The following is a 21,073-nucleotide window of genomic DNA, read 5'->3' as shown; positions in this document are numbered from 1 at the left end:
AACAGCTACAGAGATTGTTCTATAGAAGAAGGTCGGTCACATTAAAGCTTGCAAAGAGTCAATTACATACAACCTTTGAATAGAACTATTGTCATAGTTCATTTGCAAACTATTCTCAATTCTCATTAAAGTCCAAAAATATTCGATTGGATGACTTCGCGTTCAAGAATAATAATGATGAGAAAATAAGTGCTAAGAAAAACATCAATGTTATATAGTATATTAGTTTTGATCCACAAAATAATATTAGAAACAATGAGAATCACAAGTATGGATAAGTTTCCCTTTCAGCAACATACATTTCAATATTTCCATCAATTTGGATTTGCTCCTATCATCCTATCCAATAAATACATCACCACACGGGCCGACACAAACTCATCCATTGACATTGAAGACTTGAAGTATTATTATTGAACTATAAAAAAAAACAATAATTGAGTGGGCCAGGTCAAATAGGGTAATTGGGCCTCCGGCCCAAAACGTATGTCGATGCAATTTCAAGAATCAAACTAAAAAGTTATTATTATGAGATCTATCTAGGCGAGAAATAATAAAAATTTGAAATGGACGCATTTAGAAAACAAGCGAACAAGTTCAAAGAACAAGTCGCGAAACAACAACAGGCGGTAATAAAGCAGTTTAGTGGGACTGGATACGAACATTCGGACGTGGTGGTCATTGATGAGGTCGAGCTTCAAAGACATCAACAAATTGAGAAACTCTACAGGTCAACTCGATCAGGCAAGGTAGTAATACATATATAAACATATTTCTTCTACACAATTTATGGATCACTTGTTGCTGACGTGGATTTTTTTTTTTATTATTCAGGAGTTTCAAAGAGATATAGTGCGAGCTACTGAAGCATTTACTACACTTGGTATTAAGGATATTGAAATAGGTGAGAGTCATTAATTAATTTCTTACTGTTTAGTTATATCATGTTTTATGTTGTTAATTAATTAGTTTAATATCTGTGGACGAGTTAGGAACGAAGCTATCTGAGGATTGTAGTAGATATGGAAGTGAGAATGCTAATGATAACATTCTAGTTAAAGCTGCGTCTGTATATGGTGATGCTCGTATCCATGTCGAGAAGGAGCAAGAAGACTTGAATAGGCTGTTATCTTCGCAGGTCAGATATGAGTATAATGTTGCTTTCGGTTTAGTATATGTTTTTTTTTATTAAAGTTTAGTATAGAGGTGTTGCTGAAAAGACTAGAAACTAGGTGCTAAAGAATGAAACACGACACGAAGGGTAATTGATCATGGAACCTAACTGACTCCCTCAAGGGGTAGTATAACCATGCAATTAAAGAAGCAAATCAAATAGAAAAAGACAAAAAATACTTACATTTTTCAGTGATCTTGAAAAGATTGGTTTTTTCAAGTGAAAATGTGAAATTTAGAGGTACTTCAAGTATACTACATTACTCCTAATGTTTGGACTCCTACAATCAGCTTTCATAGACATTTTGGGGAGGGAGCTTCTAAAACTTATTGAAGCAAGGACTTGAATTTTTTGTTGTTGTTGTTGTTTCAGATTCTGGAACCTCTAAGAGCAATGATTACTGGTGCTCCTCTTGAGGAGGCTCGCCATCTAGCTCAACGTTACAGTCGAATGAGGCAGGACGCAGAAACTCAGGTAATTAGACTCTAGTTACAGTACTTGTTTCTAAGACGTGAAGTCATAGCTAAATTGATTGTAGTCTTGCGACTTATATGTTCTTAGTATTGTCCTTTTCATGATCATATGATTTAAAATTGAACACACATAGTAAACAGGCAGCAGAGGTTGCTAGGAGGCAAGTACGAGCAAGAGAAATACCTACTCCTGAAAATTCTGCAAAGCTGCAAGCAGCACAATCTAAAATGCATGAACTCAAGGCAAACATGGCAGTTCTTGGGAAGGAAGCAGTGTCTGCATTAGCTGCAGTTGAAGCACAGCAGCAGAGATTGACGTTTCAGAGGCTTGTTGCAATGGTACATGTTTATGAAGCACTTCTTCAGGATCTAGTGCTACTTGATATAGTGAATAATTTGAGATTTTGTTTTGCATTTTATAAAGGTTGAGGGTGAGAAGACTTACCATGAAAGAGTTGCTGCTATCTTTGGTGAGATTGAAGCTGAGGTGATTCTCTTCCTCGTCTTAGTTTTTCATTTAAGAATTTAAGACACAGATTTATACATAAAGCAGTTCTAGTTTTTGTTTTTTTATTTTCTCTTGGTCGGTAAAGCAATTCTAGTTATGCAATGCTCTTGAACATGATGACAGATGGTCTCAGAAAAGCAGCGTAAAGAGTCTGCTCCTCCTTTGATTCATCCCAGTGGTTGTTCAGAGAACACAAAGTACTTCCTGGCAGAGGTATGTTCTACATATCAAATTGGATAGTAGAGATTTATAATTTTAGCATGGACAGAGAAGGTTATTCTTTTACTTGTTGCAGGCAACACATTCTTTTAATGCTGCTTCTGAGAAGGAACTGAGCTTAGCAGTGGGTGACTATGTTGTTGTTCGAAAGGTTTTATTTTTATCTATTTCTACGCTTTATTTATTGAAGGACTTAACATTAAGTGAACTTTCTTTCTCACTTTTTCCCAGCACATCCACATGTTAAACTTTCCTCCCATCCAATTATTGACAGTCATGTATTACAACCTTAAAATTCTCTTAACCTTTTCTATTATATTTCACAGCGATCAAACATTATTCTCAGGCTTCTGCTAATCTTTTCAAAGCGGCTAGTAGCTGTAAAACATTATTTTGTTTCCCATTTCATTTTGTCTGCTCCATGAATGTGGAGAGTAGTCGATTACAATACCTTATTCCCTTTGATTGGAAAGCACCAAATAAGAGGGGGGACTCATTCATTAAACTGAGCACATCTTTTTATACATTCCATTTATTCCATATTAGTGAATTAAAGGAAAGGGAAAATGCTTTGATAGCGTAAGGAAAAGGAAAAGGAGAAATTTTCACATGAGGTTTTAATGGACCCGATGAGACTTCTGATTCTTGGTAGGTCCACACAGCAAAGTTTTTCTCTTCTCACTCTTGTGTGGATGAGCTGGGATTGTACCCACAAGCAAAAATTGTAGCAATTAAATGTAAATCCTACATACTGAAGTTTTGGGGCTCCCACAACTCTGTTCAAGGAGATTAATAGTGACCATTTCTCTTGTTCTATGCTCTCTTTGTATGCATAGTGTTTGTAAATTGAGGTCCAGGATTCTTGTTTGATGTCATTAAACTTAATCTTTTTTAGGTGGCTCCATCGGGATGGTCTGAAGGGGAATGCAAAGGTAAAGCTGGATGGTTTCCATCAGATTATGTAGCAAAACGTCAGAGGATTCCAACTAGTAATGTGTCCACTGAAGTTTTCTAGACATGCCTCTGTACTCAACTAAGGCAATATTAATAATGTTTGTTGTATAAGTTGACATATTTTGCTAGGTTCTTTTGTAATGCTTGTATGTGTATGCAAATCGTGAAGGTTCTTTGTTCATATCATTTACATTTTAATGGAAAAAAAAAGAATCATTTATGTTTTAAAGAAGTTGAATAATTGAGAAATTTGGTACTACCATACTAGTAACATCATTTTATACCCTCATCGGTTTTAGCATGGAAACTATTCTTCTCCTCCAATTGACTTACTGCCTCATTTTATACCCAGAACAGTATTGTGGTTACCTTCTATATATATATATATATATATATTGTATTGTTTTTCTATATGAAGGGAGCTCATCTACTAGTTTTCCTGTCAATATATGGCTTTACCAAAACGTTTTTACCTCTGAAGTAAATAAACCCAGAATTTTGGGACTTGTCAGCGGGTTCTATATTGCTCTGTACATTTGGAAGCTTATGTGAAACTACAAGAACACCTCTTCTTCTGCATACCGTCTAATGTCAATAATGTTCAATAACTCTGCAAAGCTTAATAGATCTACAAAAACATCCCGAGTAAAAAGGAAGAAGCTCACGAAGTCACAAAGAAAATTAACTATCTCTAGTTCTTTACATCAGTATTTTCTTTTTTCAACTGCTGTGTTCACTGAACTTTTTTTTTCTTTACTATGAGGAACTCATATGGAGTGCTACAAGAGAAGCATAAACTCCATTCGTGATTTTTAGTAGTGTCTCATGTCTTCCTCTCTCAGCAATGACACCATTTTTTACTACTGCAATTACGTCAGCGCCTTTGATTGTGGATAGACGATGAGCAACAACAATAGTAGTTCTGTTAACCATAACTCTGTCCAATGCATCTTGTACTACTCGCTCTGATTCTGCATCCAATGCACTTGTTGCTTCATCCAGCAGAAGGATCTTGGGATCCTTAAGTATGGCTCTTGCTATGGCAATCCGCTGCTTTTGTCCACCTGACAACTGCACCCCTCTCTCCCCAACCGAAGTATTGTATCCTTGTGGCAATCCTGATATGAAGTTATGTGCATTAGCTGCCTTTGTGGCAGCAATTATTTCTTCTTCACTTGCACCTCCTTGCTTTCCATAGGATATGTTTGTACGAATTGTCTCATTGAAGAGTATAGGCTCTTGGCTTACCAGTCCCATTTGTTGCCTCAACCAGTTTAGCTTTAACTTCTGGATTTCCACGCCATCCAAAGTAATGCGACCAGAATCAGGATCATAGAACCTCTCTAGTAGGCTTATAACTGTTGATTTCCCACTACCACTCTCTCCTACAAGAGCAACAGTCTACAAAAATAGGAAGAATCACACTATCAGTGGCGAAGAGAAAAGAACCAAAGTAGCAACTTAACATTCATAAATAAATTATAAAAAGAGCGAGAAGAAACAGTAAATATTGTAAGGTTGACGAATTCTGCAAAAATGATCACTTGACATAGGGATATAGGATTACCTTTCCGGAGGGTATGCTTAAACACAAGTCTCTGAAGATGTGAACATCTGGACGTGTAGGGTATTTAAAGCTGATATGCTCCAACTCAATGTCACCCCTCACACTCGTTAGTGTCGTACCCTCATCTCTGCTTGAATCGATCTTCGAATTCCTGTCTAGAATCTTGAAAATAGAAGCAGCAGAATCCTTGGCCTTGGTAGTATCTTGAGCCAGTGCACTGCTCTGTGAAACTCCTGCTGCTGAAATTGTCAAAGCAAAGAAAACCTGCAAACAGATGGCAACTAATTAGCAAAAATGCTATAAATAAATGAAAATTGAAGGTGGCTAAACAATAAATAAATGAAACATAATTTACCCTGAAAACTTCTGCAAAAGTCGCTTTCCCATGTTTCACAAGCTGAGCTCCAGCAAAAAATATAAGAGCATTTGTGCAAAAAACAATAAAAAAGGAGGCGCCATAGCCTAAACCACTGATTAATCCTTGCCGAACTCCACTTTTGATTGGAGCATCGCATTTGTTATGGTAAAGTTCCATCGTTCTGTGCTCTGCACAGAAGGAAGCAACAGTTCGAATACTACCCACGGCATCGTTTGCAACTTGACTTGCTTCTTCATACTTCTTCTAAAAAATGTGTTACAAGTTAATATAAAGTGATTTAGGAAGATAGAGCAAAAAAATTATTTCCTTAACCGAAAACTTATTTCAGATAAGATATGCTTCTCTACTTGTCGAGGACAGACTGACCTTTGCATCTGCACTGAAACCCTTTAATGACTTCATTTGTGCATATCCTTGCAGGCCCAGAAATGGCAACAAAAGCAGAACTAAAATTGCAAGCATCCAATTAGCTGTGAATGCTATTACAATTCCTGCGACGGCTGTGAAGCCACTCTGAACCATCAGGGCCAAGAAATCTCCTACAAGACTCCGGACTGTCGAAGCATCAGCAGATAACCGTGCACCAATTGCCCCACTGCAACAAGAAGATAACCATAAATAAACTGAGAAAGTAAAAATGCCCGGTCACTAGGGGTTTAAAATCTAGTCAACTAACCTTGAATTTTCAGGCGCATCAAACCAGCTGATTTCCTGGTAAACTACCCTTCCAAAACACAATGACCGGATACGTTGGATCAGTTTACCACCTGCAATTCCGAAGAAGTATTGCTCTATTGGTACAAAAACAAGAGCAGAACAACCTAGGACTACAAACATGGACGCCCAAAACTTCGAATCCTTTTGGAGTTCATCTCGGGGTTCAAAGAAAATTCTGATTGCAGTTGAGATCAAGAGTCCATATAAAGGCAAAAGCACACCATGAACGGCAGCAGCAGCGGTCCCTGCTATCAAAACTATCAATTCTGGCATGTTCAATTTGGCTAACCGCGAAAGTGAAACATTTGGCTTTGTTTTATCATCCTTTATCTCTCTCTGACTGTCGTCACCACCTCCTGTTTCACTCTTAATATCAACTTCTATTGGGACACCATAGGCAAGTTTGAAAGAATGCCTGGCACTTGAAGAACCAATACTTGAGCCTCTGCTTGTGGATCTCCTCATCACTAACCTTTGGCTCCTAGATGTACTCAAGGTATCATTCACAGAAATCACATCAACATGATCGGGATCAGATGGTGTAACATCTTCAGCTTGTTTAGCTCCCTCTTGAAGGCGGATGAGCTGAGAGTAAGCTCCCTCAGGATCTCTCGTCAACTCAACGTGAGTTCCTGATAGACAAGGTAAATATTCCAAGTTAGATTTCCCCATATAGAAAAAGTGTCTTTCAAATAAAGCATAAGGATTCAGTTACCTTGCTCAACAATTTTCCCTTGGTGTACAACTGCTATGGCATCAGCATTCCTGATTGTGGTCAAACGATGGGCAACAACCACGGTTGTTCGGTTTGACATGATTCCGACCAATGCTTCTTGGACTATATGCTCCGACTGAGCATCCAGTGCACTTGTTGCTTCGTCAAGTAGTAGGATCTTCGGGTTCTTTAAGATGGCCCTCGCTATTGCAATTCTTTGTTTCTGTCCACCTGACAGTTGGGTTCCATGCTCACCTACCATTGTATCAAGTCCCTGTCACGACAAAACAGTGCACAGTATCACCTCTTTATAAATTCATCCAAAACTTTGAAAGAGGTAATTATACAAAGAAATGAATTTCCCTAATGGAAGATTGTTCTTACCTCTGGTAACCTGTCAATGAACTTTGCGGCATTAGCAAGTTCAATTGCTGTCCGGATTTCCGCATCTGTTGCAGTTTCCTTTCCATAGGCAATATTTCCTTTTATGCTAGTCGTGAACAGAACTGGTTCTTGGCTAACAAGGCCAATCTTCTCTCTTATCCATTTCAGCTGCAACTTCTTCAGGTTTATACCATCTATCAGAACTTCACCTTCATGGGGATCATAGAATCTTTCAATCAGACTGATGACTGTCGACTTTCCACTACCACTCTGTCCAACTAAAGCCACAGTGGTTCCAAATGGAACAACCAAAGAGAAGCCAGAAAATATTTGTACTTCTGGCCTTGCTGGATAGCTGAAGTAAACATCTTTCAGTTCAATGCCACCCTTAATGTCTTCAGGCACATCGCCACTCATGTCGGACACATCGATTAGGGGTTTCCTTTTAATTGTCTGAAACATCTTGTAAGCTGCAGCTCGCCCTGCGGCAAATGCATTTAAGGAAGGTGAAGCCTGGCCTAAGGACCTGTTTTAAGAAAACCAAAACAGATCAGCAAAAGAAAGAATTTAAATAAATGTGTACATGAAAACTATTTGGTTCATATATAGTGTCCGTCCTTACATTCCACCCATCATGACTGCAAATATGACATTAATAACTTGTCCGCCATTGTAGCCTTTCTCGATGATCAGCTTGGAGCCATACCACATGGCGAGCCCATAACTACAGAAAATGACAAATAGAAGTGTACCAACACCAATGCCAGTGGCTAACCCCTGGGTCACAGTGGAGGCATATGCGACTTCCAACAATCTAGCATATTTTTCTATTGACAAACGTTCTCCTGTGAAGGATGCAACCTTGTATGTCGACATCAAGAAAGGAGTTTAGTACCATCAAAAGCTATATACTTGTCCATATGATTTCAAAAGAAAATATCATTTTCAAAGAGATTGACAAATGGTGCCATACCGTTCTAATAGAACCTACGGTTTGTTCAACAACATTCCCTGCTTCAGCATACACAGTCTGTCCACGGGCTGACATTCTTGCCATGATTCTGGCCAAAACGCCACCAGCTCCTACAATGAGGGGAAAGCACGGCAACAGTACTAGAGCGAGACGCCACCCTCTTGCAAAAGCTATTATGAAACCACCTAAGAAAGTCGATACGAGTTGTATGCACTTTCCTACCTGAGTGAAATGAATATTGCAGCAAAGTCTTCAGTCAGATATCAAATTTGGGGGTAGTTTTGAGTTTCTAGTACCAAACATGTACACTGGGTAGGATATGTGGAGAAACTAAACAAGCTAAATTCATTATAAAGTCTCACCTTTTCGCCCATGGCATTTTGTATGAGAATGGTATCTCCAGACATTCTCCCAATGACTTCCCCAGTCGTCGTTTCTGTGTCGAAGAATGTGATGTCCTGTCTTAGTATGGTTTTCAAGTATAGACCTCGAATTCGAGCTGCTTGTCTCTCTCCTGTCACCATCCAACAAAATACCTCTGCAGCACATCAAAATTAGCAAATAATTGTGTTTACCGTCCACTTGTAAGTGTCCGGCCACGTACTGATTACTAATTACTATTAAGTTGATACCCCTTTAAAATCTTTAAAACGCAACTGGATGGGCCAAATTAAATGAGCTAATCAAGAGTTGGACTTTGTCAGATAGTAGGTGCCATTAAGCACTCTTCCTATTTCCCTAACATTACATCTTTAGTTTGTAAAAGCTCTAAAGACCTTATAGTAGTAAAGCATATGGATCATTATATCTCAAGCTGGTGCAGTTCCAGTATTGGACCTTAGATTTCCTATGAAGGACATGCTTATCAGCGTGGCCAAGTCCTTGTTCGAAACATAATGATTCAAAAGCCTAAGCATGCAAATGGAAGGAGATGCACTTACGGAAAAATGCCGCAATTCCCGTTCCTATAGCCAAGTAAACGAAGTTTAAACAGACCTACAAACAAACAATAAAACCAAAAAAGTGATTAATTTATGCAAAATAGTTTTGTTAGGTACATGATAAAATAAAATGCCATATTTGAGAATGTATCTCCATTATGGCACATTCGTTTTTGAAAAGAAAATTGTTATTTTTGTACTGAAAAGACTGATTTCTCATCGATTATCACTACTTTGCACGAGGATGGACCCATTCGGAAAAGGTTTTCTGGCATTGTTGTTGCTTTGCCATATTATAATAAGTAGAAAGTTCATTTTAGGATCCCTCTCAGAGTTGTTTTTCCTTTTATCATTATTTTCTGACAAAGGCATTTGAAAGGGATGGCTAATATGAAATACTAGATATTTACTTAGCTAACTGAATTCCGTAAAGCAGCATTCAAGGGTAATCCTGGTTCGAGGTGAGGTGGTCAGTTATTCCATGCATTGCAGATTGGAAGAGGAAGCTAAGTAAGTATAGAGCCGTAAACCAAAAGTATTGTATGTGGAAGTTTCGGTAAGCTTATTGTTGGCCATAACGTATCAGAAATACATGTCTTAAGTTAACACAATTTCATCAAACTTAACTTGCATCCTTGTTTCCATATAGAACTAAAACTCAATTGTAATCAATCATTTTATAATCACTAGTTAATTATCAAGCAATATAATTGATCGAGTTGTACTGTTTTCATGGATTGAGGTGTTCTAACAACATGTTGGATTTTGCAACTGCCTCATGGCCTAATCAAGATTAATCTTGCTTTTCTTTTACCGTTTATAAAAGAATTATCTTTCAAATTACTATGAACACTGGTATATAGTAACGCATACCTTGGAGATTTCAGGAACAATGTTTGAAGAAGCTGTTCCACCAAAAGAATTGAGGAGCTGACTAAAGATTATTGACATTACAGGCATTGCAAGTCCGTTTGCCATTGCAGCCAGTGTCCCAGTAACCATCAATAAAATATCAAACCCGTCTGCGAATGAAAAGAGTTTGTAGAATGGTACCTTCTCCTGATCTGTTTTATCTTCCTTCTTTGTTGTACCTTCACCTTCTTCCTTCTTCTGTCCCATCATTTTTTTTTTCTTTCTACATTACACAGTTATATTAGATAACAATGAATGGATACTCATATGATTGAGATGCAACAAACTTTCATATTAATGCAATCTTAACAAAACTAAAACTACGTAAAAGAATAAGAAAGAAACAACACGTAAACACTTACCACAGATTGTTGAACATGAAAGGGTGTTAAAGATAGTAATGGAAGTTTGAGATGACAACAAAAGAATGCTAAAAAGGGTGTTCTTTAAAATAAATTGAAGAACACGATCTTTTTCTTGAGTTTTATTGTACGTGTATTGTTGTTGCGTGACCAAGAAGACGGGACTATATATATACGTGCTACACAGACCTACTTTTTAGAACTACTCTTTCGACTAACTATTTTGAAATACAACTCTTTTTTCACGGGAAAAAGTAATTTTTTTTTTTTGCATTGGTGAATGAGACTGACACAGAACAAGGAGAGTCCTAGTTTTGACTACTACTTGAACGTTTCTAGAAACCTTTAAATTCGGACTTGAAAGCAGGTCACTTTAGGAATAAGAAAATGTATTTACATTTGTACATGCGGAAAATCAAATATTCAGGGGAAACCTTTATAGAAACCATTATATTCGGTCTATTGAGTCGAGCCCCAAGTAGCTCGGTTCGATTACTGGCATAGTGTGGCATGCATATATATATATGGACTAAAAGAAGGGAAAAACATGATGAGAAAGAGAACAAGCAAGACAGAAGATGATCATAAACTGAAATGTTAAAACCTTGTATATATTAAGTATCAAGTGATGATCTACTTAATTACCAAATATCTTGCAAATAGCAAGCGCAGACTTGCTTGAAGCTCGAAAAAAAATGTAAAAATAAAAGAGGAGGTATGGTTCTCTCACTCCCCAACGAAACTTGATCCAACTTATTATGTTTTATATATAATATATATTTTTTTTGATAAAGTATATTGCACTCTGTGAGACTGAGCCTTCCTTCCACACAGTGTTTTGATCCCTCTTATCTAGTGTAGTCAAGGCGTTAAAGCGCAACATCCTTTTTGTGTCTTAGGCATAAACTGGGAGGCATGGCGCGCGTCTGATTGAAGTGAGACGCGTAGTAATAAAAAATTAGATATATTAAATAAAAAATAAAATAAATATTAAATATGACATAAATTATCACTAATTTGTTTAGCCAAACTTTAAAATAAATTTTATGTGACTATAAACATGAAACATTGAAGTCATTTAAAAGAAAAATCTTAAGCAATAAGTAAAGAGCAAATTACATAAAACTCGTATCTCTCAATACAATCTAGTTCAACTTCAATAAACTAAAATAATGAACCAATCGAATTGAGCCAAATACATGAGTTCTTTATAAAATAAACCACATGATTCAAATTTTAGAATCCCCATATTTGTGTCTTCTCTCAATCCCTACAATTTAACAAAAACTAGTCAAAATTAAGTTTAGAGTGTACTTCAAAATGAAACTTATTAAATTTGTATAATTTCTTATACTATACAACAATTGGATCGAGTGTAAATGTGTCACGTATAACAAAAATTGTAAAAAAAACGAAAAAACTGTAAAAGTTAATAAGGCGCGCGCCCTGTACGTCCGCCTCGCACCTCAACAAAAAGCGCAAAAGGCACAAAAAACTCGCGCCTTATGTTATCTCCCGCGCCTTAGTCAAGGTGAGACACTAAAGTGCGCCTCTTTGCGCCTTGACTACACTGCTCTTACCAGATCCAAAAAGAAAAAAGCTACCTAACTGTACTAAAAATTAGTGTTACTTAACCAATTTATATGTTTGATTTTTACACTTGCTTTTCCCTTAAGCTATAAGCACTTTAGTAAATTTTTGGCAAATTAATTGAAGATCTTGAAAGATAATATTCTACCTAATGTTCTCTTTAATTTTCATTGTTAATTTTTACTAGAACAAATATAATTAATCTTAAGATTTCTTTTTGAATATCATGAGGAACTACATTAGGATTGTAGGGGGCATGGGGATGCATGCATTACAAAATGACTAGTACTCTGGCACGTGCCCACGTCACGTTTTTATTTAAAACAAAATAAAAAACATTGAATTTAACTAAAAACTAAAAAGTGGTGTTTTAAGGGTTTGAATTTAACTAAAAACAAAAAAATGTTTTGTCGTTGTTTTATGCCATACGGATATCTCGTTTTTTTCCTAAAGTTTATAAAACGGCGCGGATATATCGCAATATTAAGTTATTAACAATTGGTCAAAAAGTCAACTCGATATATATCGATTATATCGGCAATATAAACTTTCATATCTTTATTTCGAAAAAATGTAGAATAGATAGATAATAGTGACGGATATCTCGGCGATATTTTGGGCCATGGAATAGATAGGTAATAGTGACGTCAGAGATGACGGTCCTAATCCCCATGAATGTGTTTAATAGGTTTCTAGAAGAAATTCTTATCCATTATCCCGGAAATGAGTATCACTATCTTCATGGGCGGATCTAGAAGTTGGCTGACCCAGGCCCCCCCCTAACTTTGCTCAATTTTTTTTCATAGTGGTAACTGTTTATAATTTATACTCCAAAAAAATCAAAAAAGAAATAGTAGTGTGAATTAGTGGCAGTAGCCCCAGCCCCCTGGTGGAGAATCATATCCTACATCCGTGATCCGCCCCTGACTATCTTAGCTTGGCCGTGTGGCACGATCATGTATGTTCTAAGCCGACTTCTAATTATGATGATTGATCAGTGAACTAGTGGTCCTACTTTGAGTCTGCATCATTGCATGTAGCCATGTAATTGTAACAATTTTTAGAAAAACAACTAGCAACATTATTTAAGCTATTATAGTGAGAGAGCTATATTGGGATTCGGTTATAATTTGTTAATCCAAAACGAGAATGAGTTGTACACTAGTTAAAGCATTATACAGATGATTTTAGTATTGGTTATATTAGATCTTCATAATTCAGTCAAGAGACAGTGATGTGGCATACAACCTAATAGTAATAGATAGATAGATCTTCTGGGTGCATAGTGGTTGCCTCTCCTGCAGGCGATAACAGCCATTAACAATTCTCATCCGCTCTCCTCTTACTCTAACCTTTCTTTGTTTCTTCAGCTAACCCTTTGTGGTTCAGTGGAATGACATCCACACAACACCCCCTATTTTTGGGGGAAGCATCTACCCCAACAGCAGCAAAAGTGGAACTTCTACAGCAACAAATGAAGAATCTTCTTACCTCCAAAAAACAAGTGCGGATAGAAAGTATTAGAAAAAATGGCCGTTTTGTACCATAAATTTTGCTGGTTTTATCAATTTGGGTCGTGAACTTTTTTTTTGAGCAAATTGGGCTATGACCTTTCTTTTTTGTATCAGTTTGGGCCACCGGTGTATTTCCGTTAGAAAATTTGCCTATGTGTACAAACGTCTGTTATGTGTGCTGGACTTACCCATGGACCCAATGGGCCCAAATCCGCTACATAAAAATCATGCATCATGCCCAAACATCATCAGATCAAACATAACTCTAATTTCTACATTCTTAGTTAATAAGTAGCGATACTAGGACGAGCAACTCCTTGAAAGAAATCAGGTGGCCATGTTATACTCTTACAATGCTAAAATGGCATTACCGATGGACGGTGGGATATCGTTATCTACCACTACTGGGTTGGCTGGAAGAAATGGAAGGCTTGGGAAGTTTTCTAATGGATGAGAACTTATGGGGAAGAAGTTGCTGAACTTGAGTCAACTTCACCATAGTAAGGCTAGTGGAAATAGTAATGGTTGTTTTGTGTGCATGTCCGTTCTCACTAATAATGTTGCTGCTGAGACCAAGGTACGTAGCAAGACTAGCTCTACTATATTCCAATAGTATAAGTGCAACATGCCGTGTGCACGTCCTCTTTAATGGACAACACCATAAACGGGTTGTTTTGGTAGTGCCAAGGGTCCAAATCACTCTCCATTTTGAACATTTATACGACAAACTCTAGATATGGAATTTTGATCATTTATATTGCTAGACTAATCAGATTATTTCGGCATTAAGATAACACCAGTGAGCTTAAATTGAAAAAGAAAAAACTAGACGTATAAATGTTTGTGAGTATCAGTTACTAACCCATGCATGATTCATCCCAACAAATGGGTGATATTTTAACCATGATAAACCTGAGCAAACAAACATTATAACATAAATGCCTCATTATGTTTCTACAATCAACACTTCCATTAATCTTTTGTAATGTTGATCCAATTGAAAATGGATATATAATAGTTGCTGGTTCAGACGGCCTATTTGACAATATGTTTGATTACGAGATTCAAAATAAGGTGAACAAGAGAAACAAAGATAGACGTGATGAGGAAGGGAGAAGTGGTGGCCGGACGAGAGCTGATTTGGTGGTGGTGGTGGAGGCGTTGGTGAGGAAGATGAACAGTGAAGTTTTTTTGGTTTTGTTGGACTTGGGCCAAAATCAATATGTGGGCTTTGAAATTTCAGTGAAACTTATGTGAAATTTTGGGTTCGAAACACTTTGAAATTTCGATGCCACGTCACCGGTGATTAGGTGTGCACTTCAACAGTGACACATAAGCATTTGGTCGGACACATATACATCCGGCACGCCACATAAGCATGTGAAGTAACGGAATGGTAACGGTGGCCCAAACCGATACAAAAAAGAAAGGTCATGGCCCAAATTGATAAAACCAGCAAAGTTCATAGTACAAAACGACCATTTTTTCAAAGTATTAATACTAAAGAATAGGATTGTGGAAAACTCATGGTAGTTGGGAAAATGTATGGGGGATACCCAATTATCTTAGATGACTTGAGAGAAGAACTACACCGCATATGGCAAACAAGAGGGCAAATCACTACGGAACTCATCACCAAAGAGCACGTTAAGATTTCTTTTGACCAAGAGGATAAGCTGAGGCATGTTACCTCCAATAGCCCCTGGCTCATTCACAGTCACATATTGTCTATCATGAAATGGGTGAGTTTTCAGCACATCGAAGATTATAATTTTGATATGGTAAATTACTGGGTTCAGATATGGGGCTTGCCAAGGGAACGTATCAATAAAGCAAATGTTAACATCATTGGTGCGGAGTTGGGAAAGGTCTCTGAGGAGGATATATCCTATCCAATTAAGTTCAATCAACTGGTAGCAAGGGTTCGTGTCTTGTTAGATATCAAGGAAAGACTCACAAAGGAATTAACAGTCATGCTTGAAACAGGAAACTCAATTCATGTAAAGTTCAAATATGATAAGTTAGACATTTTCTGTTACTTCTGTGGGGTAATAGGGCATGATCATTATGCTTGCTGTATTAGAGCACAACATCGTTATGAGCTGATAAAATGCGGAGGCTCAGGCAAGGATGTAAAACCAAACTTCACTAGCATGATGAAAGCTAACAAGTTCTTTAATGGGATAACATGCAAGGAAAAACAAGTGGTGATCATCTCTGGGCAACCAAAACTACCTTGGTTCAATGAGATTCTAGCTCTGGAATTGGAGGTTTCTTCGGGTCATGGGAGATCATCGGTGACACGTGGATGTCCAAAGAAAGGTAAGTCCAGCATGGCATCGAGGCACAACCGAAACAATAGGAATATAGCCGTTGGGATTTCTGCAGGAGGGGCTCAGACAATGGGCCTATTAATTTGTCTCTACAACGGTAAAAAATGTAGAGGTACACATGGAGGTGGATTCAGGGCTTTGCAACTTTGAGTTAAATGGACCACAGAACAATATGCAACTTGGGCCTAGCCTATCCTCTGTGAGTACTGATTTGGTATTGGGCTCTGGATCTTGCTCAGGTAGTGAACTTCTGGTACTGGTCCAAGCCCAGTCCGACCATGTTGGCCCCTGTGTTTTGGACAATAGAGAGGTGGATCTGGCCCAAGCCCAGGCCGACCATGTTGGAACCCATGTTCTGGAAGGTAGAGAAGTGGATCTGGCCACATTTTCCAATTCAAAATTTTTCTAGATCGAGAGAGTTGGAATCCCTAAACATAGAGCACCACGCTCCGACATAAACCAACCTGAGCTAAGCCTACCAAATATAGATGAGAGAATCCAGGGTATGGGGAATGTATCTGCTGACTAAGCCATGCTTTTTCAACACACCAGACTGGTTTGAAAAGACGGCAAAGCTTTCAAGCAGCTGGCGGTGCGGAACCCTAGACTCGCTAGGAAAAATAAAGTCAGATCTAACCACTGTTGCAAGCAAGATCCACAAGAATCAAGCCTCAATCTCTTTAGCCCAGATAGGAACAATAAACGAAAGATCTCACACTTGAGTCTCAACATGGCTGAAAAATCCACAAAACAAGAGGAGTTGCTGGGTAGAGGGGTACAAAATGCTATCAGATCTAAGAAGGCAAAGATTGGGGCTGAGGAGATGAGAAGGAAAGGAAAAGAAAAAAGTCTTATCCCAAGAAATGCTCACATTATATCTATTTCAAGTGAATCTAATGAGGCACATGGAAATCAGGAGACACGGATGATTCCATATCAGCAAGAGATGGAGCAGTATGACTCGGATGATAGAGTGTCTCACAGTCCCCACCTCTGGCAACTGATGATTCAGCTATGAGGTTTTCCATGGCTAGGAGAACGAATTTTCAAGGTCAAGGATCTGCTCCAGCTTCAGAAAATAGTGAGGATAGTATTTGGGAATACTATGCTAGGTCAGATGACAGGACTATGGATATGTCCATCTCGAGTGCCTCCATTAGTACAACTCAACAAAGTGCACACCATGCAAATGCTTCAAAAGGGTTCGTGGTGACTGTCCCTACACAGTCACCTTAATGACGATCTACGTATGGAATTGCCAGGATATTGGTTCCACCACGGCGATTCAACATATAAAGGACCAGATGGGGGTGCTGGGAGAGGATATAGTGTGTGTGTCTGAAACAAAGGCAGATAGGAGGCATATAGTGAGGGTAAGTAAGATGTTAAAGTTGGGTGGTTGTTTCTATGTACTTGCTGAAGGTTTAAGTGGTGGTATGGCTATCATGTGGAAAGAAGGAGTGGACCTGGAAGTTCTTGGGGCTGCTAAGAACCAGATAACAGGTAAAATTTCAAATTATTATAACAAGGTTTCTTTATTTTTCTCTTTTGTGTATGGGGACCCTGTTCCTTGTCGTAGAGGAAGGGCTTGGACTGAGCTAAGAGACATTGCTCCTCTGGTGCCTGGTCCTTGGTGCTTTTTTGGGGACTTCAATGCTATTTCATGTTTGAATGAGAAAGTAGTAGGATAAGGGGGAGACATGTTGGAGTTCAATAGGATAAATAACCAAGTACATGTTGATTTGGGTTTTAAAGGACCAAAATTCACTTGGAACAATAATAGAACCCAGGTGCACATGTACTGGAAAGGCTGGATCGTGCTATGGCCACCCCCCAATGGCTGACCTGTTTCCCTCATGCTTGTGTGAGGACTGTTGCCAATGCTTCTTCTGATCACTTGGCTTTGCATATTGCTCTTACAAGTCCTGAGGATCGATGTTTAAAACCTTTTAGGTTCTTTAGTATGTGGTTATCAGATATATCATGTAAACCATGTATTGATGATGCCTAGAAGTCGGTTATGCATGATATACCTGATAACAATGTGCTCAATAGATTGCATGCCACTTAGGATAGTCTATCTTACTGGAATAAGAATGTCTTTGGAAATATTTGTCAGAACATAAAAAAAAACCCAAAGAAAGCTGGAAAATGTTTTATCAAAGCCCTTCACCACTGACAATCAAAATAAGGCAAAAGCTCTCAAAACCACTTTGCTTGAGTGGTATGTGAAGGAAGAATCCTATTAGAAGCAAAAATCTACAAATAACTAGATAAAGGAAGGGGGGGGGGGATACTGGATTTTTCTATCTCTCTAGTATATACAGGAGAAGAAAAAACAGGATTGAAAGTATCAAAAACAATGAGGGTAATTGTCAATTTGGTAGAACTGATGTGGGTAAGGTTGTCAATGATTATTTTGCTGTTATTTTTTCTTTTGATTGCCCTACTGCCAATAACAAAATTTTGGATATTTTTAATCCTGTTATTACTGATAGAGAGAATGATATGCTCATTGCTATACCATCTTCTGATGACATTTGACAAGTGGTGAGGAAGTTTGGGAAGCTCAAGGCTTCTAGGCCTGATGGGTTCCAAGGAGTTTTTTATCATGATTGCTGGGATATTATTAGAGATTGTATCACTGCTTTTGTCCAAGATTTTTTTGCTTATGGTAAGCTGAATCCTAGTTTCAATGAAACTTTTATAGCTTTGATCCCCAAAGTGTCTAACCCTGATCACATGTCCAAGTTCAGACCTATTAGCCCGTGCAATTTTAGTTACAAGATTATATCTAAGATTCTGGCTAATAGGCTAAAATGTCATATCAATAAGATTGTGTCCCTTTTCCAAGGAGCCTTTATAAAGGGGAGGAGCATAGGGGATAACATTGGGCTGGCTTGTGAGGCTTTCCATAATATGAAACATATGGAAAAAAAAAAAAAAAAAAAAATGGTGGATGGCTTTAAAAATTGATATGGCAAAAGCCTATGATAGGGTGGAGTGGTCCTTCTTTGATGGCATCTTTGAAAAACTTAGTTTTAGTGAACATTGGAGAAATTTGATTTTATAATGTCTTACAACTGTTTCTTTTAAGGTTTTGTTGAATGGATCCCTTCTTGAAAAAATTATTCCTGAAAGAGGGCTTAGACAGGGGGATCATTTATCCCCATATTTGTTTATTTTGGTTTTTGAGGCTTTATCAAGGATGCTTGCACAAGCTGAGAATAGGGGAGAGATCCAAGGTATCAAAATCAAGAGGAACTCTCCTGCTATCACTCATCTTTTATATGCAGATGATTTGATTATTTTCTCTAAAGTTACTCCTGAAAATAGTAGTCATCTTAAGACTATCTTACAAGAGTATTATGATGCCTCTGGTAAGCTAATTAACTATGACAAATCTAGCATTTTTTTTAGCAAAAATGTTAGATTTAGAGTTAAGTTTAAACATAAAAGGTTCTGGAAAATGAAACTGTTTGATCCAAATGACAAATATCTTGGGGTCCCAATTATGTTGTCTAGAAAAAAAATCTGAGGACTTTGATTACCTTATGGACAAGGTCCATGGCAAGATTAAGGGTTGGAAAGCTAAGGTGCTTTCCCAGGCAGGTAGAACAACTCTTATACAAGCTGTGGCTCAGGCAACCCCTCTTTATACCATATCTACCTACCTCCTCCCTGTCTCTACATGTGACAAGATTGACAAAGCCTGCAGAGATTTTTTTTTTGGAATGGATCCTATAATTCTAATAGTGTCCATACCATTGGGTAGGGGAAGCTGTGCAAACCTAAACAAATGGGAGGATTAGGGTTTAGAAAAGCTAGAAATATGAATATAACCATGCTTGCTAAGGTACCTTGGAAAGTTGCTATTGACTTAGAGTCTCTATGGACAAAAGTCTTTATCAGTATTTATAGTCAAAACTGGATTGGGGATGTGTTAAAACCTCCTGGGACAGCTTCCTATTTCTGGAAAGGGGTTCATAAGGTGTTTAACCTCATATGTGGGGGTCTGCTTTGGACTATTGGAAATGGCTTAACCACTTCAATACTTCATGATCCTTGGCTTTGCAAAGCTGGTAGACCTATCACACTTCAAGAACTGGGAGTTGATCACCCAGAACTTGAACATGCTCATGTGGCTGACTTGTTCCTTACCAGTGGCAATGGGTGGGATATTGAAAAGCTGAACCATCTGTTCCCACCTCTCATCAGTCAAAACATCCAAGAGGTGGTGGTGAGGCCAATTGGGGCCCAAAAAGACAAGATGATTTGGTCTGGGGATGATAAAGGGGTTTTTACTGTGAAGACTGCCTATAAGTACTTAACCCAAATGACTTGGGAATGACAGTCCTCCAGTTTCAGCCAAAGAACCATCTCTAACATGTGGAAATCAAGTCTCCTAGCTCATATACAAATGTTCCTCTGGAAAGTTTATAAAAGAGCACTGCTTATGGGGGCCTTATTTATGGAGAGGAAATTGCATGGAGATTTTGCATGTCCTTTCTGTTGGAGTACCATGGAATCCGATATACATCTTTTTCTTGAATGTGATTGGATTAGGAGTGTTTGGTTTGGATCAGACCTTGATTTTCGAATACTACAGCTAGATAGTGGGCATACTATCAGAACTTGGGTGGACCAATTTTTGTTATGGTGCTCCTAATGGGGAGGAACATATCAACCAAGCTGGGATCTACTGCTGTGTAATTCTTTACCATATTTGGGAAGCTCGAAATGAAGCAAAGTTTGAGCACAAGGTCCCCAACAGGGCATGACCACTAAGGAAGTGTTCCACTGTCACAGCAAGTTGCTGCAACCTACATAAAAGCTCTCCCTAATCCTCCTATTAATCCTATAAGAATAAATGTTTTAAATGATTTGTTTTCAGTAATCCCAAATGATAGTATCCTTATACGGTTTGATCCTGCCTTCCACAGGGACACTGGATGTGCAAGTGATGGGTGTATGGCTTGGAATGATGTAGGAGAGATAGTGGGAGTATCTGTTAAGAGATTCAAAGCTAAAGGTCCTGAAGAAGCAGAGATGGTGGCGAGTGAGGAAGCAGTTTTGCTGGCTTGCTACCTGGGTAGATACAAGTTTGTGATCCAAGGAGACTGTGAAGAGATCATTTAGACTTTCAATGGGGGAGGATGTTGGTGGAATTTGAGCGCACTACATTTTGCTGTAACAAAACACTTAAGTAATCTAGAGTCTGTTATGTTTGGTTGGTTGAGTAGGACTGTAAATATTGATGTTCATCAGTTAGCTCAATGGGCAATCCACCAACTACCTATGACACCCTCTGCCAAAGTGTATGGTAGAGTCAAACTTTGTTCTTTTATGGTTATAAGG

At 38.2% G+C, this 21,073-nt stretch overlaps 2 protein-coding genes across 3 annotated transcripts; one reads left to right on the top strand and one right to left on the bottom strand.

The window, feature by feature from the left end:
- Nucleotides 1-514: 514 nt before the first annotated feature.
- LOC147518966 (SH3 domain-containing protein) lies at nucleotides 515-3,557 on the top strand. 2 transcript variants are annotated; one of them, XM_086590642.1, is made up of 9 exons: nucleotides 515-749; nucleotides 835-904; nucleotides 993-1,138; nucleotides 1,547-1,648; nucleotides 1,789-1,986; nucleotides 2,072-2,134; nucleotides 2,279-2,368; nucleotides 2,451-2,525; nucleotides 3,270-3,557. In XM_086590642.1, the coding sequence occupies exons 1-9, from the start codon at nucleotides 567-569 to the stop codon at nucleotides 3,387-3,389; spliced, it is 1,047 nt and encodes a 348-aa protein (XP_086446768.1). In that variant the 5' UTR covers nucleotides 515-566; the 3' UTR covers nucleotides 3,390-3,557. The 2 variants fall into 2 exon arrangements, with proteins under 2 accessions (XP_086446768.1, XP_086446770.1); XM_086590644.1 differs by having other exon boundaries at nucleotides 550-744.
- Nucleotides 3,558-3,877: 320 nt separating this feature from the next.
- Nucleotides 3,878-10,387, bottom strand: ABCB9 (P-glycoprotein 9). The gene is made up of 13 exons (XM_086590641.1): nucleotides 10,279-10,387; nucleotides 9,878-10,139; nucleotides 9,005-9,059; nucleotides 8,426-8,601; nucleotides 8,064-8,285; nucleotides 7,713-7,951; nucleotides 7,091-7,616; nucleotides 6,707-6,980; nucleotides 5,951-6,623; nucleotides 5,641-5,869; nucleotides 5,251-5,517; nucleotides 4,896-5,159; nucleotides 3,878-4,729 (listed from the first exon to the last, which is right to left on the bottom strand). Exons 2-13 carry the CDS (start codon nucleotides 10,124-10,126, stop codon nucleotides 4,085-4,087), a joined length of 3,819 nt encoding a protein of 1,272 aa, XP_086446767.1. The 5' UTR covers nucleotides 10,127-10,139; nucleotides 10,279-10,387; the 3' UTR covers nucleotides 3,878-4,084.
- Nucleotides 10,388-21,073: the final 10,686 nt, after the last annotated feature.

Source organism: Coptis chinensis, chromosome 2, assembly GCF_015680905.1.
Source record: "Coptis chinensis isolate HL-2020 chromosome 2, ASM1568090v1, whole genome shotgun sequence".
Lineage (NCBI taxonomy): Eukaryota > Viridiplantae > Streptophyta > Magnoliopsida > Ranunculales > Ranunculaceae > Coptis > Coptis chinensis.
Note: the sequence above shows the minus strand (reverse complement) of the source record. Positions and strands in the feature narration are given on the sequence as shown.

Bases quoted from the DNA above. Each gene is read 5' to 3' on its own strand.
- LOC147518966 (XM_086590642.1), top strand. From the start codon at position 567: ATGGACGCATTTAGAAAACAAGCGAACAAGTTCAAAGAACAAGTCGCG. The intron at 750-834 runs GTAGTAATACAT...TTTATTATTCAG, and splicing joins GGTCAACTCGATCAGGCAAG to GAGTTTCAAAGAGATATAGT. The intron at 2,526-3,269 runs GTTTTATTTTTA...AATCTTTTTTAG, and splicing joins ACTATGTTGTTGTTCGAAAG to GTGGCTCCATCGGGATGGTC.
- ABCB9 (XM_086590641.1), bottom strand. From the start codon at position 10,126: ATGATGGGACAGAAGAAGGAAGAAGGTGAAGGTACAACAAAGAAGGAA. The intron at 9,060-9,877 runs GTATGCGTTACT...GTTTGTTTGTAG, and splicing joins TTGTTCCTGAAATCTCCAAG to GTCTGTTTAAACTTCGTTTA. The intron at 5,518-5,640 runs GTCAGTCTGTCC...CACATTTTTTAG, and splicing joins GTTTCAGTGCAGATGCAAAG to AAGAAGTATGAAGAAGCAAG.